At 35.2% G+C, this 17,952-nt stretch overlaps 1 protein-coding gene across 1 annotated transcript in view; it reads right to left on the reverse strand.

Moving 5' to 3' along the window:
* Nucleotides 1-17,615, reverse strand: part of LOC128546384 (zinc transporter ZIP10-like) — a 46,569-nt gene extending 28,954 nt beyond the window's left edge. The window contains exon 1 of the mRNA XM_053516854.1: nt 17,389-17,615. Coding sequence (XP_053372829.1) covers nt 17,389-17,394 — 6 coding nt within the window. The 5' untranslated portion in view covers nt 17,395-17,615. The remainder of the gene's footprint in view (nt 1-17,388) is intronic.
* Nucleotides 17,616-17,952: the final 337 nt, after the last annotated feature.

The following is a 17,952-nucleotide window of genomic DNA, read 5'->3' on the forward strand; positions in this document are numbered from 1 at the left end:
CGAGAAACCTAGTTTATTTAACGTAAACTATAGTTTACGGTCGATATATTAGGATTATAGAATCAACAATGAATTTCGGGTGTGAACATCCGTTTACGGCCATGTAGCTATGTTTACGACCGTGAACCATAGTTTACGGACCTGAACCTATATTTTCAAGCGTGAACCTATGTTTACGAACGTGAACTTGGGTTTACGAGCATGAACTTAGGTTTACGTTCGAAAAACCAGGTTTTTCAAACGTAAAACCAGGTTTTTCAAATACTAACCTATTTTTTCAAGCGAAAACATAGGATAACGTCGTAAACCATAGTTCACGCTCGTAAACATAGGTTCACCTTCGTAAACCCAAGTATACGGTCGTAAACAAAGGATAACGACCGAAATTCATAGTTCAATCGAGAAACCTAGTTTATCGAATGAAAACCATGGTTTACGATTGATATACTGGGATTATGAAATCAACTATCAATTTCGGCAGTAAACCTTTGTTTACGGTCGTGAATCTATATTTACGAGCGTGAACCTAGGTTTACGGCTTTACCTTCGTAAAACCGTATTAATCGATTTGTAACTATATGGCAAGCCAATTGTCCAATAAATACGTGAACATTAGTTCACGGTCGAAAAACTAGGTTTTTCCAATACTAACATATATTTTCCAGCGAAAACATAGGATAATGCCGTGAACCATAGTTCACGCTCGTAAATGTAGGTTCACGATTGTAAATCCCAGTTCACAGTCGTAAACATAGGTTCACGTTCGTAAACTATGGTTTACGAGCGTGAACCGGGGTTTACGAGCGTGAATCAGGGTTTATGAGCGTAAACATAGGATAACGATCATAAACATAGGATAACGACCGAAACTCATAGTTCAATCAAGAAACCTAGTTTATCAAACGTAAACCATGGTTTACGGTCTTTATATTAGGATTATAGAATCAACAATGAATTTAGGGCGTGAACATGGGTTTACGGCCATGAACCTATGTTTACGGACGTGAACCTATGTTTACGACCGTGAACCATAGTTTACGGACTTGAACCTATATTTTCGAGCGTGAACCTATGTTTACGAACTTAACTTAGGTTTACGAGCGTGAACTTAGGTTTACGTCTGATAAACAAGGTTTTTCAAATACTAACCTATTTTTTCGAGCGAAAACATAGGATAACGTCGTAAACCATAGTTCACGCTCGTAAACGTAGGTTCACGTTTGTAAACCCAAGTTTATGGTCGTAAACATAGGATAACGGCCGAAATTCATAGTTCAATCGAGAAACCTAGTTTATCGAACGCAAACCTGGGTTCACAAGCGTAAACTATGGTTTACGCCCGGTGTCTGATGTTTTCACTCGAAAATATAGGTTAGTATTTGAAAAACCTAGTTTTACGTTCGAAAAACCTAGTTTATCGATTGTTAATCCTAGTTTTTCGACCGTGAACTGGGGTTCACGTAATTATTGGACAATTGGCTTGCCATATACGTTCGCCCTATTCTTTTCCATTGAAAATAATGATGTTCATTTCATATGAACAGCAAAAGAAAAGACGCAAAAGTTGTGTCAACACTGCTTAGTAAATTATAAATTAAACGGGCTGCTGTTTTGACGATGTCCGCGTATAGTCGAAAATGTCTATATGCACACTGTTGAAGTATGTACACTGTTTAAGTTTGGTATCATTGTGTAATATACTGACTAAAGGTTAGGGTAAGTATTACCATGTCAACCTTAGTTTAATGGTGTACATTAACTTAAACGGAATACATACAGACATAACTTCATATAGTCAAGGAGCACGTTCCTTTGATGAAGTCGCAGTTATTCCGTGAACAGAATGGCTGGGGTGCTGATTTTAATGTTAAATGCAACAAAATTGTGAAATTTATAATATAATCTTGTTTACAAATGGAAAGGAAATATAATGTAAATCAAACAAGTATAAAAAACACAAAATGGCAACAGGAGATAATCTCGCATAAGCTCGTGCCAGCGCGTTATCTTACTGAAGCGTTTGCTGACTTGATCACTTGTGATCAAATCAACAGACGCTTATTAAAGTATTAAACTGGCGATACGGCCGGCAGGTAATAAACCAAATGATTCAATCGGGTTAAATTTTCAAACAACTGTTGATTTACAGACTTCCAATCATAAATTCATTCCTTCCCCATGTAAAAATACTTATAACTTGAATGTGTCACTTTATGTACCAGACACTTTATGTACCACTTTGGACACCTTATGTACCACATATATGATATATAATGGATGATCATTTTTGTTTTGACTTGATGAAAATGTTATATTTTATGTTACTTGAAACGTTTTTTACTAAATTTAAATGTTAATTGTCATAATTAATAAGGTAAAATTATATGCGCTATTATATTTGAATATTCATACCTCAAAGACAAAGTTAAGGTCCATATCCACTCTATTTTATTTTATTCAATATTTTACTTATTTTGATAGTCATTTCATATCGAGATATTAATTTAAAATGAAAAAAAATATTACTGTTAATTGTTTCAGCAGATTATAATTAAGCCCTAATTAGCACCTTTCTTCAGTAAATTTTATTTGAATGTGCTATATGAATCACTACGATTTGTGTAAAGTACTCAGGTCTTCCCCAGGAAATTTCATTTGAATGTGCACAATGATCATTTATGATTTGTGTCAAGTACTATCTGGTTTCTCCAGGAAATGTGATTTATCTGAATGTACTCGATGATTCCTTAAGTACTGATTTTCTCTAGGAAATATGTTCATTTTATTTATACATGTATATGTTAAATTTTGATTTGGAATTTCAAAAATTTTGTTTAAACGTTTCCGATGTATTTCGTTGGAATTCTAATTCAACCAAGGAGGCTTTTAAATGGATTATTTGGTTGTAAGTATTTCTGTGTTTCATGTTTTTTTCTGTTTTACTCCAAAAATTAGTTTAATAAATCTAATCTTAAAACTGATGTGTGAAAAATACAATGTATTTAAATTAAAATAACAATATTTTTTTAAAAAAAAAGGCCGACAACGAAGTTACATTTAGTATTCCGAACTTTTAAATAAAACTGCAGAAAATCATCTAGGTTTAACACGCATTTAAATGGTGAAGAACAGAGCAATATCAAAAACAAATATTCTCAGGCAATGTTTACAGTTTTTACTTGCTATTTTCATTAAAATATGTCCTAATTTTTTTGTTCTAAATACTCTGAATCAACAAGGCAAATATCATGTAAAAAACGACATCTTTCTCTCTGGGTAAGTCTAGATTTTAGCCATTTTCACAGGGCGAAAAGTAACATGAATGTAGATATTTTCCATTTAAAAACAGATGCAGGCAATAATTTCATGGCAGAACTTTTTTTTCAACAAAAAATTCAACAAATGCTTTCCCAGATTTTCACTGAAAGGACGAGTTAAACTGTAAGGCGTAAGTGTTTGAGTAATAGCAGAATAACCTACGGCATAGATAAATGCCGGTTTCCAGTCCCCGTATCAGTTGTTCCAGGTTTTATCCAGAACACATGTTCCAGACCTGTGTTGATTTAAAACTGTAATTTGCTCAAACCGATGCCCTGACTTGGTCATTATTATGTGTCGTCCTATTGTATTTACGAATACCTGTACCTAAACATCAAAATGAAACTGAAACTATCAATTCTTACCTCAAAACATTAGTGTCGTGTGAAATTTTATGTGAAAATATGGCTGCCCTCTATTTCCCGTTGCATCAGAAATAGCCGTTACAGGTTGTGAAATAGGAAACTGCGCTTGCGCGACAAATTCCGATTTTTACGAAAGCTACTCGGTAATTTCCGGTCCTCACGTTCTATCACGTGATTTTCACGAACCCAGTTTACAGGCTGAACACCACTAAATCCGGCTGTGTTCTTTATTTAATAAAATCCACTTACTTATAACGGTTTATTGACATTTTCTAGCTTATCAGATTTTCAGAGACATATTCCTATACTGCAGTAAAGAACCATATCGCTACTATAGAAAAACAAAAACAAAAAGGAGTGTTACTTTTATATTTAATATAAGAAAACTACAGTTCGCCAGTAAAAGAAAACGCGTTGCTATTGAGAAAAGATAGATCTACTAGGAAAGAAAAAAAAAAGATTAGTACTATTTATATTTGGACTACTTGTGGAGGCTAATATTTGATTTGGTAGTGTCAGATCAGCCTACAGACCTGTCACACATAGATAGACCCATTTCCACGCCATGTACCCGGATAATCTTAACTCTGTTCAGCGACCCTAACTCAGTGCCAACATGGCTGACAGAAAGACGATGTATGTAGTTAATTTCCTTGTCTTTTTTTCATGTTTTTTATGTGAGTATGCAATGTTAGCGTAAAACTTTTGATAGTCATAATATCCTTTATTGATAACATGTTTTGTGTACTAAATATTTCAATCGAAATGTCACATTATGTGGCTGGAATTCATTAAAATGTACTCAAAAAAGTCTTCAAAATGAACATGTTTTATGTTTCTAACTGTTTTAAAGTACCAGAAATTGCAGTAAGACCTTACTTATTAAATGTATTAGTTCCATAAATATCTCTTTGACAATGTTTAACAGTATCAAAGTTTGAAATTGATTTTTTATGCTTAAAAATTTTTATTGATTTTGAGGTAGGTTTAAATTTGGGGATTAATTCCTAATGGTTATAGGAACAGTGCTGGATAAATACAAACTTTAGAATGGATAAACACCTAACCAAACGAAAACGGTTGTTCGTCTGTGCTTTTTTTATGGACTGTTGATGCTCGAAGTTCTTTGATCTACCCACCCTTCAGGGATGTGGGATTCCTATGTCCAACTTATCCGACTCGTGATTTTTTGCGGCGGACAAGTGCATTTTTCATTCTGTGTGTCCGCGGACAAGCATTACTTTTTCGAGTATAAAATGAGAAAACATAAAATATCATTTAGATTGTGTGTTGCTTCAAGTGTATGAGGTGATAAGATAATGGGTTCTTTGACTAGGTCTCGCGCACACTGTAACTCGGTCACTATGATATAAGTATCAGAGAAGATTTAGATACAAGAAGATTTATTTAACGTCGGATAAGTATAAACTTATATAACACTAGCTTAAAGCTATTTTCCGACAAACACATGCTAATAAGCTCAACATAAGTAAAACGCTGTAATTAAATGCAATATGTTAAAGCACATTAAAGCAAAGAAAGCATCTGGCTCTAAGTAGATAAGAAACAAATCACAACTTATCACATACATGTTACAGCGCATTAAAACAAAATAGCACATAGGTACTTGCAAATAAAAGTAAAAAGTAATTTACCACATACAGATTTAGCACATTTAAAGCAACAAAAAAAAAAAAAAAAAGATTAGCTGACACTACACAAAAATAAGAAGAGTCACATTTTACAATATGCATTTAAAAAAAAAAACAGCATAAAAGAAGAAATCATATACATGCTAAAGGGAACATAAGAACTACTTAAAGTAGCTGAAGAAAAATATTTGCATCTCAGCATATAGCATTCTGTAACTAAAACTAAAAAAGGAAAACAAGGGTTACACACAGAGAACTAAAAGGGCATTTAAAGACATCAGAAACGTAACAACTTAAAAAAAAGTATTATGACAGTTTGTAAGTAGAATTCCAACTGCTGAGACAATAAGTCACTGTCAAAGGAAATATTGAGCCAGTAGTCAGCCACAAATTAAAATCAAAAGCACACAGAGATCGCAAGTATGACTAAAATAAGTCGGAACGTTTTAAGAGTCTTTCTCTGAATTCATCTGGCTTTGCACCATTCCGTGGGCAGTGTTTCGGGCATGACCCCAAAAGATCCCGACACTGCTTACGCGATTTCAGACTTTTATAAACGTTAAAAGGCAAATATTCAACTGCTTATTTTTTACCACAGTTACTGTGATATGATTTTTCTATTTTATTGTTCTAAATAAAGACTCGATCTCCAGTCTATTTGCGCTTTCATGAAGGTTTAATATTTCAAATCAGAGCAAGTGAAAATTTGACTATGGACAGTGGATTTTTAAGTGTCCGTGGACAAGTGAAAAATGTAAGGATACCCACACCCTGTCCGTCAGTCCATGCATCACTCTCCCTCCCCAACACCACACCACACAACACACTTTTCTTCCCTATTTACCGTCTGAAAAATTCATTATTTATAATTAATCATAATCTAATCAATTTAAACAATATCAAAAATATTCCATTAGCTCCTCTATAAAATCTCTTACACTATACGATATACAAGATTTGAAACAAACACAATTCTTCTGAAACATGTGTGTGTGTGTGTGCGTGCGTGCGTGCGTGCGTGCGTGCGTGCGTGCGTGCGTGAGTGAGTGAGAGAGAGAGAGAGAGAGAGAGAGGATTGGGGACTACAGAACTTCGAACATCGGTGGTATTTAATAAATTCTTATATAAATATAATAATTTTGACTTTTATACTGAGTATTTTTTGGGGTTTATCCAGATTTTTCCAAACATTGCTATTTGCATAAATATTAAATTATGAAAAAATATTTGACTGTAGTGGGCATACATATAACATCTTGTAAAATTAATGACACATTTTGAAGACAATACCGCTTATAAAGTATTGTTTACAATAATCAGACCATGTACATGTCAACTCATTCATTTCTATAGATATACTAGTCAGTTATGGTGTTTATCCGTCACGCAATTTTCGTGTAAGTTAGGTTTGTATCCATTCCTCATGTAAAACTGAGTTCGGTTTTTATCAAATCAAAGTTAGGTTTTTATCCCTTTTCTCGCTGTCAGTAACATTTAAACATGTATTGTGTCAACATGTATGGGTTAACAACATAGTGTAAACGGGCCTATAAGCAGTATACCTTTGCTTTCAAACAACAAATAGTCGAGGCATCAAAAGCTAGAAGTATTTTTAAAGATTTTTTGTCAAAGTTTTCATTGAAAAAGTTGCCTTGTTCGTCGTTTTTCCACCTGAAAACACAAGGATTGATATATTTAACATGATACATTTTGAAATAAATATATACTTGATCAATGGAGATAGATATAACAACAGAAAATTCCTTTATACATCGTAATTACACAGAAAACAAAGTTGTATGGGCTTTACATCCGCCATGTTGGCACTGAGTTAGGGTCGCTGAACAGAGTTAAGATTATCCGGGTACATGGCGTGATTTCATGCTCAAGACGCAACAAATGACTTAAACTGGAAATTGAAGTGTTAGATTATATTTATCATAGAAACGACCTGTATAAATTTTGTACAAATAGAATTTACGGCTTGTATTTCACAAGTAACGGACAGAAAAACAAATGCATTGCCTTATCAGGTGTGGTGTTTATTAATTAATTTAAGATACTTTCTGGAATCTAAGCATCTTTAGCATTTTTATGACATTAGATTTGTCAATGTCAGACATCTATTTGGCCTAACCGGATTTCAAGACTCTAGAGTTAAATTCAAGCTAGGTCTGACTAGGGTTTGACTAGAGTCTGGTTAGCCGTGAAATTAAGGGGATATTACTTAATCATTATTGATCCAGCGAAGGAAACCTAGAGTTTGATTAGCCCGTTTAGCTGATCTTATTGTGTAGAAGTCTACGAAAGATTGTTTGAAATAATCTCACCAGGCATACTAGTATTTTGCTGAGGTCATAAATTCTAGTACTTGCAGTATTTTGTAACCATTGTGAGTGGGATATGATGGTTCCTTCTTGTGGCGTTGATAGATTGGAACTTGGATGCCCCAGTTCAAATGTTTTGAGAACTTGAATGTTGAAGAGGTTTTGATTAGTTACATATATGTATACTGCGGTGCTATCTGCAGAAAGACTTTAGACAATTTTTTTGGAAGTCTATATAAAAGGAAGAGCGGGACCCAGGTAGGGACCCCTGCGGAACTCCAGAAAAGACAAGTACGGGCTCTGAATTAATGTCTTTAGGATTACAGATCAAAGTTGGTTGCCAAAGAAGCCCTTACATATACTTAAGGGTTTGGTAACCTACGCATGTTAATGTTCAACAGTACTTTCTCACGGCTCACTTTGTGAAATACTTAATTTGACAAGATCATTTACAAGCATAACTAGTTAGGTAGTAAGGAGAGGATAACCTAAGCGTATATAGCTTTCTGTCCAATTCCTGAAACTTGATATTGTGCATATTTTAGGATTTCCTGAATATAAATATGTTTAAACTAACTAGTTAGGTAATACTGTAACTTCTTTTCCTCGGAAACCATCATTGTAGATGTTACAGAATGCCAAGGTTGTAAGATGTTTGGTAATTGATGAGGAAACTACGTGCTCCCTGTCTTAAACGGTCAAAATCCCTCTGTTTAAAATGTTGCTGCCATATGTTTTGTTTTGAACTTGGATTTTTTTTCAGGTTAAATCCCATTTCGATATTTGTTTTTTTTCAAACATTTGCAATAAATTTGGATATTTGATTAACATAGTAGAAAGTATTACTGAGTCCATTGTTTTGATTACCTCCCTTTAAGACCCTGTCTGTATAAGTTCATGTGCAATATTGAAAGTAGTGTTTTTCTTACTTTTAGATAATGCATATTCTCTATTTGAACTGCTGCTTTTAACGTAAGATTAAAAGCATTGTGGGCTTTAAGTAAGCATATAATATTGTATCGGTCTGACCTGTCGCCCTTCTTATAAATTGGAACTATATTTGTTTTGTTTTTTTCCACTGAGAAGATAAAAATCCCTCGCCATAACTGAGAAGGAAATAGAATTGTTTGATATTTTGTTTCGAAGCAGGATAGGTATTGCGAAAATTAACATATAGTATTTGTTCTATGCACTTTCGATAAGCTTCGGACTGCAAGTTTCAGGTCCAAATATCACACAGAGCTTGTTGACAGGTGATTATTAGTCCCCTACTGGTTGAAAACCAGTTTCGGGGACTATAGGAATGCGCTTTTCCGTCCGTCCGTCATCCTGTCCGTTCGTCCGTCCGCAATTTCGTGTCCAGTCCATAACTCTGTTATCCATGAATGGATTTTAATATTACTTGGCACAAATTCCCCATGATGAGACGACGTGTCATGCGCAAAACCAAAACTCTGTCATTTTTTTAAAGAGATTTAAATCGGCAGACGGTATCGGGCCAACATCATAATGACATTGGTCCGATATTGGGAAACGATATTTGGCCAACATCAAAATGATATCGGTCCGGTTTTGGCCGATTACTACTGTTTGCAGATCAAATTGCCCCTTCAACTTTTTTCAGATCGATAGAGTTGCATATTTACGTCACAAAAACTGTGAAGCTGGAGCTATTTTTGGAGTAATCCTGACAGGTTAACTCCGCCTCATTCGCATTAATTATTCATTCACCTTGTCGTGAAACTTTTTTTCTTTATCTTTACGCCACACAAAGCGCGCGCTTTGACTCTATCTTTGAAGTATCGCCGTACTTGCATACATTGTAAAGTGCAATAAGGTGATAATGGGTATGTTTTAAAAGTAGAATATTGAATATATCAACTACATTCAAATGAAAACAGCGTTTTTGTTTGTTATGAAAATTATTATCGACGAAATTTCTATCCACGCAAGGTATATAAGGTTTTATAGAAAAGTATATCATTGAGCCTTCCAGTTACGCAACACTTGTAGATCTAATTGTCATATCCATAAAAACTGATTTATTTGATATTCAAACTTCTGCAGAGTCTTCCGTAGCTTAACTTTCGCAAATCTAACTCCATGATTATAGATTTAGCTTTTTATTTTAGTTCAGTTCAGAGTTTAGCTTCTATATGTATCTGAATTTATCTACTATTCAATTGAAGTCGTTTATACACTATTTCAGTTATTTACATACAGGCAGTTGATAAACCCTGTCTTCGTTCATGGAAAGAACAATTTATAGACCTCACATAATTCAAAATAATTCGACGTTTAGTTTGTTGTATATTTGTGACGGTCACTCTAAAAAGACAAAAATAACAGTACACCATCATGTAAAGTTATTGGTTTTATCACTTGCACATTATATGTAACGTTAATCGTGTTAAAGGGGAATTATGTTAACTTTTACATAAATTAATGAGGAACTGAATCCCACTTTTGATTAGTCTAAATAATGGATCCTCGGGTAGACCGGTTTTACATTTTGATATATTACGTTGTCTACCTAAAAGGGATATCAACCAGTCAAAAATATAACGATATTCAACTCTTAAGTAAAATTATTTGGACTACCTTTTGATACATGTAAGCTTTATTTGAATTTATGTTATATTCGCAACAAAATCAGCATTTAAACCCGAATCTAGCGATGACAATTTCCTTCGAGTGGAGAAAACTACTCGTAACTGTTTCCTAGGATCGCGTCAAATTAGTTAGACTAAAGACTCACATATTCCATAAGAAATTGCCGACTTTTTTCAATTAACGAAGCATGGTCGGTTCCGGGAATCGAATTTATGTCCTTCAATCAACGATGAGCGGATCCAACAACACGAGTCAGTCACGTTTTATAATTATTGTGAAAACTAAACACGAGGTACATTATTTAAAAGAAAAGTCTGCAGCAAAAGGTACTGAAATTTAGGCAGAAAAAGGCCTGTAACGTATAAGAGGGTATTTTTTTCCACATCCACGCTACCTAAATGTAGTGTGCATTGTGGCAAGATTCATTTAAATTTTAAATGAAGATTAGATCTAGTACATCTGTTACAATCCAGTTAAACACCCGTTCTAACAATATTTTATTCATCATTTCTCGGTCATGCAGCCTATGTAAACAAGTTCATTCAGTATTTTTTACTCGTATCGGAAAGGCGGAGTTACCTGTATAGACGAGATCCAAAAATAGCTTCAGTATCGCTGCTTTTGTGACGTAAAGGTACAAGTTCATCGATTTAAGAAAAGACGAAAGGGCAATTTGATCTGCAAACTGTAGTATATCGTGTTCGCGAAATAGTGTGACACGCAGTGCTTTATCAAACTTTTCTTAAAAGGTACACTGAGTAATATTCTTGAGAACTGATGTGTATTGCATCATGTGTATGATCCTTACTTGATTTTCTTCAGATAATATTTTTCACAAGTATATACTGCATGTTTTATACAGTTACGTATGCTTTCTGTATATTCTTAACACTATTAAAAATGTTCAGTTAGAATTTTAAATACATTTATATTTCTTTATTTTTTTTGTAAATATAAGTATTTCTATGGCGGCATTTTACATAAAAATAAAAATGCATCTTAATTATTAGCTCATTTATTACATATATAAAAATTTGATACTAGTAAATACAGTCTAGTTTGAGTAATTCTGGCATACATCATATTTGCTTAATAAATTAGCACATGTAAACAATTACATTACTTTTTCACGTTTATCAATAATATTTGAAAAAAAATATATTTCTTCATTCTAAATTATATATTATTTACAAAGAAACAATTCTATTGATAAAAGCTGGTCCTATTGACAGTATTCCATTTAGTTTTTTTCCCCAATGTGCTCCTCCTTGCATTATTTTATCACGGGCGGACACCCGGGTAGAACCAAGACCTTCCGTAAGCCAACTGGATGGTTTCCGAAACCATACGAAGAATTCAACACCCTGAGTAAGGCTCGAACCCACATCGGTGAGTTGCAAGTGATTCAAAGTTAGAGACCTTAACCACTCGGCCATAAAGGCCCCTAGTAAAACATTGGTATTCAAGCCTGCAAAGGGAGAACAAAAATGCTTGAGTCATCCAAGGTCTAAAGTAAAAAAAAAACAACTTGCGCTTAATATAACATTTAACGCCCATATCGAGTGTGCATTCAATCTATGAATCTATAGCCAGATCAGGATACCGAAATACCAAAGCAATTGACGCAGTTTGAATTTTCGTTTGAAAAAAAGAAAAAATAGATGTTGTTTACGTTTTCTAGAAAATGTTTACTTCCGTGTGGGAAAGATATATCAATTATTATTTGATAAAACCGGACACATTCGCAATATACGGGTAGATGAATCTTTCAAAAAGCTGTTAAAATGCGGTTGTAGAAGTCGTCCATGATATTTAAACATTACGATGATTTCAGAAAACTAGAATATCCTTACACAATCCAATCGAGACTCTCTCTCTTACCTACCCCATACTCGCAGCGTCGCTGTTTGGTTCAGAGTTATGCTGCTCGTCTATCTGGCGTACAGTTCAAAATCATCCAGGTACGCCCCTGCTGGCTGGGATATCACTTGGCACAAATGTTCCCCATGACGAGACGACTGTCATGAGCAAATCCCGGACCCCTGGCTCAAAGGTCAAGGTCACAATTGGATGTCAAATGCCAAGAAGGCTTTTGTCCTGTCCGGTCCATAACTCTGCCATCCAAGAAGGGATCTTAAAATTACTTGGCACTAACGTTTCCCATGATGAGATTATGTGTCTTGCACAAAATCCAGACCCCAAGCTCAGAGGTCAATGTCACAATTGGAGATCAAAGGTCAATAGGATTTTTTTTTCTGTCTGGTCGAGAGCTCTGTCATCCATCATGGGATTTTAGTATTACTTGGGATAAATATTCCCCATGATGAGACGACGTGCCAAGCGCAATACCCAGAACCCTAGCTTAAAGTTCAAGGTCACACTTGGAGATCAAAGGTCAATGGGATTTTTTTCCTGTCCAGTCTAAAACTTTGTCATGCAAAACAGGATTTAAATATCAGTTTGCATAAATATTCCCTCTGGATGAGACAATGTCATGCGAAAAAAGCCCGGGTCCTTAGCTGCAAGGTCAAGGTCACACTTGGAAGTCAAAGGCTATCTTTAATAGTTTAAAGTGAAAATTATGTTAATTTTTTATTATGTAACTTTATTTGGCTTTTAGAAGAGCATATGCATACACATTTTGGGAGTAGCGCTGTCCACTTTTTCGAGGCTTTCTGTGATATGGGCATAACATATTAGTAATGTCCGCACAATCCGCACTAAGGCCATTACAAGTACAGCACTACGTGCAGTTGGTTTTTTTTTCTAAGTATATAAAGCTGGCACCCAAACTTTTGTAAAATCATGGAATATATACGGATTCTAGACTTTACGAGGATATTTAAGCATGCGCATACATTTCTTTTTCATGGTTTAGGCATTATACCAAACTTGTCTTCAGCAGTTGTTGAGTGGTGTCAAGATTGTTTCATAACCTGAATTTTTCCATTCGCACACGGCCATCGAGCCTCGACATCTGACCATTTTCGACCACATTTCCTTACCCACACCCACTACCCGATCCCATCCCACCCCTCCCCCTCTTGATAAATTACATTAATCCGCAGGCAAAACGTCATTAGATACGGTGTTCCGCCTTGTAGAATGCTTAGCCGGATAAAGTGCGGTGTCGGCTTGAATGACATTGGATACCTCAATGTAAAGTTAAATTCATAAAAAAAACTGTTTAAATAGACAAGAATACAACATTCAGCCCACCGAAACCAAAACTCCGGAAACCTGTTTGAAACCACCAGCTTTCCATGAAGAGGAAGAAAAAACCTTGAAATTCCGGTTGATTGTACTGCAAATGATATTATACGCTTCGTATCACCGAGTTTAACAATGTTTAGAGTGTCAAAAAAAGAATAATTGTCGGGCGATATTTTGAAAAGGCTTTACATGTTTTAACACAGCTTGGTAACACTGAACGCACAATGGTGTCCCGCACATACCATATATTGCTACTTTATTCAATTTTTCGGCACGATTAAACCTATTTGTCTCTCATTCAGTCATACATTTTTGTATTTATTCATTTTCTGAATGTTTCCGGTATGCCACTTACTTTTGCAATAAATATATAAATGTTGGTTTAAACTGTATTTTATTTCCACAATTATTATTTATATTTACAAACACGAGTAGTACTTATATTTAAGTTAACAAAGTTTGATAAAAACATACATCAAGCAAAGTAGTACAAACAAACAAAGTATTAATCGAATGTATTGGAAAACAAGTTACTTAAAAATATGAATTAATTCCGCTCCATAAGAAAAACAGAGGTTAAATGAAGAATGATAACTAGGCTGTGTTAGTACAATGTATGTGTGTCGTGTTGTATGAATGGAAATATGAATGTAAAAAAATATATGTATAATACGGAGTTTGTTTTTAGAATGAGGAGTGAAAAAAAACGAGCATGTTTATGCTATTGTCTCTCGTCGTCGTTTGGGGTGGGATATATATATATAGAAGAAAGCAATGATATAACAAACTGAGCGGCATTAGGCATTAAAAATCCTTGGATATGATTTTAAGATGTTTGAATTCCATGTACTTCTTAATAAGGAAATTTTGAGTGTTTTAAATATTCACATGTACATACTAAATAACATATGTGCAAAATAATGTTCATCATAGGAACAAAATAAACAACAAAAAGGAAATAGCTCGAAAGAGTCGGCCATTTGTGAGTTGTGTGGAACTACTGACATCGAAGACGAATAACATTTTGTCATAGTTGTAATCATATGGAAAAACTCATTTGAGCCGTGCCATGGGAAAACTAACATAGTGGGTTTGCGACTAGCATGGATCCAGACCAGCCTGCGCATCCGCGCAGTCTGGTCAGGATCCATGCTGTTCGCTTTCAAAGTCTATTGCAATTAGAGAAACTGTTAGCGAACACCATGGATCCTGACCAGACTGCGCGGATGCGCAGGCTGGTCTGGATCCATTCTGATCGCAAAGCCACTATGTTGATTTTCTCATGGCGCGGCTCATTTTTTCTTATTCTACTGATGAAAGAAGCTTGTTTTCCCCTCTTATTTCCTCTATATTAAATAACGAATACTGTTATCTTTAAAGTCATGTAAGATATTTCATTTAATGCAAATTTGTTCATATCTAAAATCATTAGTGTTTTAATAATTGTTTGCACATGTCAGTGCATGAAACATGCGTGCAAATATGATTATAGTAAAAACTGATAATGAATTTATATTCAGTTGTAGCAATAGCTATGGATAGATAAAATTGCTAATAATTTGCATTTTAACTCGCCCTTTTAAAAAACGTGCATGCATAAATATGCTATGAAGGTGATCCGCTATTTTTAAGTCAAATTAGCTTTCTTTTCTAATATTAGGGGTTTTTTTTGTCACCCTGTTACTTGAGACGTTTTGCTGAAAAGTCTGATATGCGGTTACACGGACCAATTGTTACGTTCACATTGCTACATCTCCGCTTTTTTGAAATTTTGAAATTGTATCTCTAATATTGAATACAGCTAGTGTTTTATTACAAAATCACCGCAGACATAATCTTTCATTTAATAAGTATTTCATTTTAAACTATTCTATTTTTGTTTATGGAGTGCTTTAAACGCACCTATACCACTGTATACGTACTATGTAAACTTGCACTTAAGAACGTGCTTAGAATGTTAATATCGGCTTTTGTCACTGTCGCTGAATAATTCATGCGAAATAAGCAAATACTATAGGTCGACAAATGTCAAACATTTCAAACAAGAGCTCGTAGAACCTGAAATACCTCCGCCCCTGATGCATCCAGTAACCTACAAGGAAACAGAAATTATCTGGTAACTGTTTGACGTACAGTTATAAGTAACCTCCGTATAAAATGTGATCTTAGACCAAAGCATTCTTTAGTTATTTGGCAAAGAAAGTTCTACTGTTCTGGGTCAATGTGACCTTGACCCTTGGCATACTGATCTCAAAATCAATAGAGGTCATCTGCTGGTCATGATCAACCTCCCTAATCAGTTTCGTGATCCTAGGCCTAAACGTTCTGTTCCGGTCACCGCGACCTTGACCTTTCACCTTCTGACCTCAAAATCAACAGGGGACATTTGCTAGTCATGATCAACCTCCCTATTAAGTTTTGTGACTCTAGGTCCAAGCGTTCTCACGTTATCGTGCGGAAAAGTTTAAAATGTTCTGGGCCGCTGTGACCTTGACCTTTGTTCTACTAATCTCAAAATCAATAGGGGTCATTTGCTGGTCATGATCAACATTCCTAGAAAGTTTCGTGATCCTATGCACAAGCGTTCTCAAGTTGTCGTCTGGAAACGGTTTACCTGTTCTGGGTCACTGTGACCTTGACCTTTGGATTACTGATCTCAAAATCGATAGGGGTCATCCGCTGGTCATGATCAACCTTTCTACTATGGTTCGTGATCTTAGACATAAGCGTTCTCACGTTATCGTCCGGAAACGGTTAAACAGTTCCGGGTCCTTATGATCTTGACCTTTGACCTACTGACCTCAAAACCAATAGGGGTCATCTGCTGGTCATGATCAGCCTCCCTATTTTGTTTCGTGATCCTAGGCCAAAGCCTTTGACATACTGACTTCGAAATCAAGAGGGGTCATTTGCTGTTCATGATTCATTTTCCTTTCACCTTTCATGATTCTAGACCCAAGCGTTCTTGATTTATCCGAAAATCGTTTAAATGTTCCGAGTAGCTGTGACCTTGACCTCTAACCTACTGATTTCAAAATCAACAGGTGTCACCTGCTGGTCAAGATGAATATCCCTATTAACTTTCGTGATCCTAGGATCAACCGTTCTTAAGTTATCGTTCAAAAATAGTTAAACTGTTTCTGGTCAATGTGACCTTGACCTACTAACCTTTCAAAATAAATAGTGATCATTTGCTGGCCATGATCAACCTCTTTGTGAACTTTCATGATCCTAGGCCTAAGCGTTCCGGAAACCGTTTAACTGTTCCTGGTCACTGTAACCTTGACCTTTGAACTACTGACATCAAAATCAATAGGGGTCATCTGCTGATTATTATCAACCTTTTGTTAACTTTCATGATCCTAGGCCCAAGCGTTCTAGCGTTCTTATCCGGAAACTCCTTGGTCTACGGACGAACGGACAGGCCGATTGACATCTGCAAAACAATATACACCTCCTTAGAAGGGAGGGATGGACAGGGGGCATAAAAATTTTCCCCACCGTTGCTGATACCCTGAGAGCTGTATCTAAAATTAAATAATTGTTACTTTGAAGTAAAAATGTTTCTGTAGCACTGCAAAGATATCACGGTGTTGAAAGGGGAAAATATCCTAAATAGTTCAAAATGTAGATGTCGTTATATTTCACGACAAACAGTTTTTGATACTGCTCTAACCTATACAGACCTCTTCTAAATATAGCCACTAAATTCGGTTAAACCATTGAAATGAAATACATAAAGTGTAATATTACTTATAATATTACTTTCGATGTTAAGTGTATTTTTGACCGCTTTTGTACAAAAATAAACCTACATCGCTTAATATTTAAAAAAAAGAAAAGAAAAAAGAAAAAAGAATAGTAAATTTATCATTACTACAATTTAATAATAATTCATACCTGCATCTTTCACGAATATAACAATTTTATCTCCTTTGGCGGAAAGATTAAGAGCACTGCTGGGTACAGTGACATCGGGCGCAAAAGTTACGCCGTGCGCAAAATTTCAGACGTTGTAAATCTCTCTTTTTATATACATCTATTTATATATTGATAAATCCTGGGAATATTACCTTAACATATTAACTTAATGTCATTCAACGTCTAGAGTTGGGTACATGCGGAAGAACATTAGTGCCAGGTGCGTTTTATTTATTAACTCATTATTTTGAGTAACTAATTATTATAGTATAGCATATATTATCACGTTATATAAAACATTTTCTCAATCAATGATAGGTCTAGAAAGTGTGTGTGCCGTTGCTTGAATGTGGTTTTCCGTGTTGGACGTTTGTCCTTGGTTTTAAGGGTTCTCAAGTTGTAACGTTTTTAGCTCGACTATTCATAGAATAGTGAGCTATTGGACTCGCCCATGCGTCGGCGTCCGCGTCCCGATTTTGGTTAAGGTTTTGTATGTAAGCTGGTATCTCAGTAACCACTTGTGGGAATGGATTGAAACTTCAC

This window comes from Mercenaria mercenaria, chromosome 10 (assembly GCF_021730395.1).
Source record: "Mercenaria mercenaria strain notata chromosome 10, MADL_Memer_1, whole genome shotgun sequence".
Taxonomy (NCBI): domain Eukaryota; kingdom Metazoa; phylum Mollusca; class Bivalvia; order Venerida; family Veneridae; genus Mercenaria; species Mercenaria mercenaria.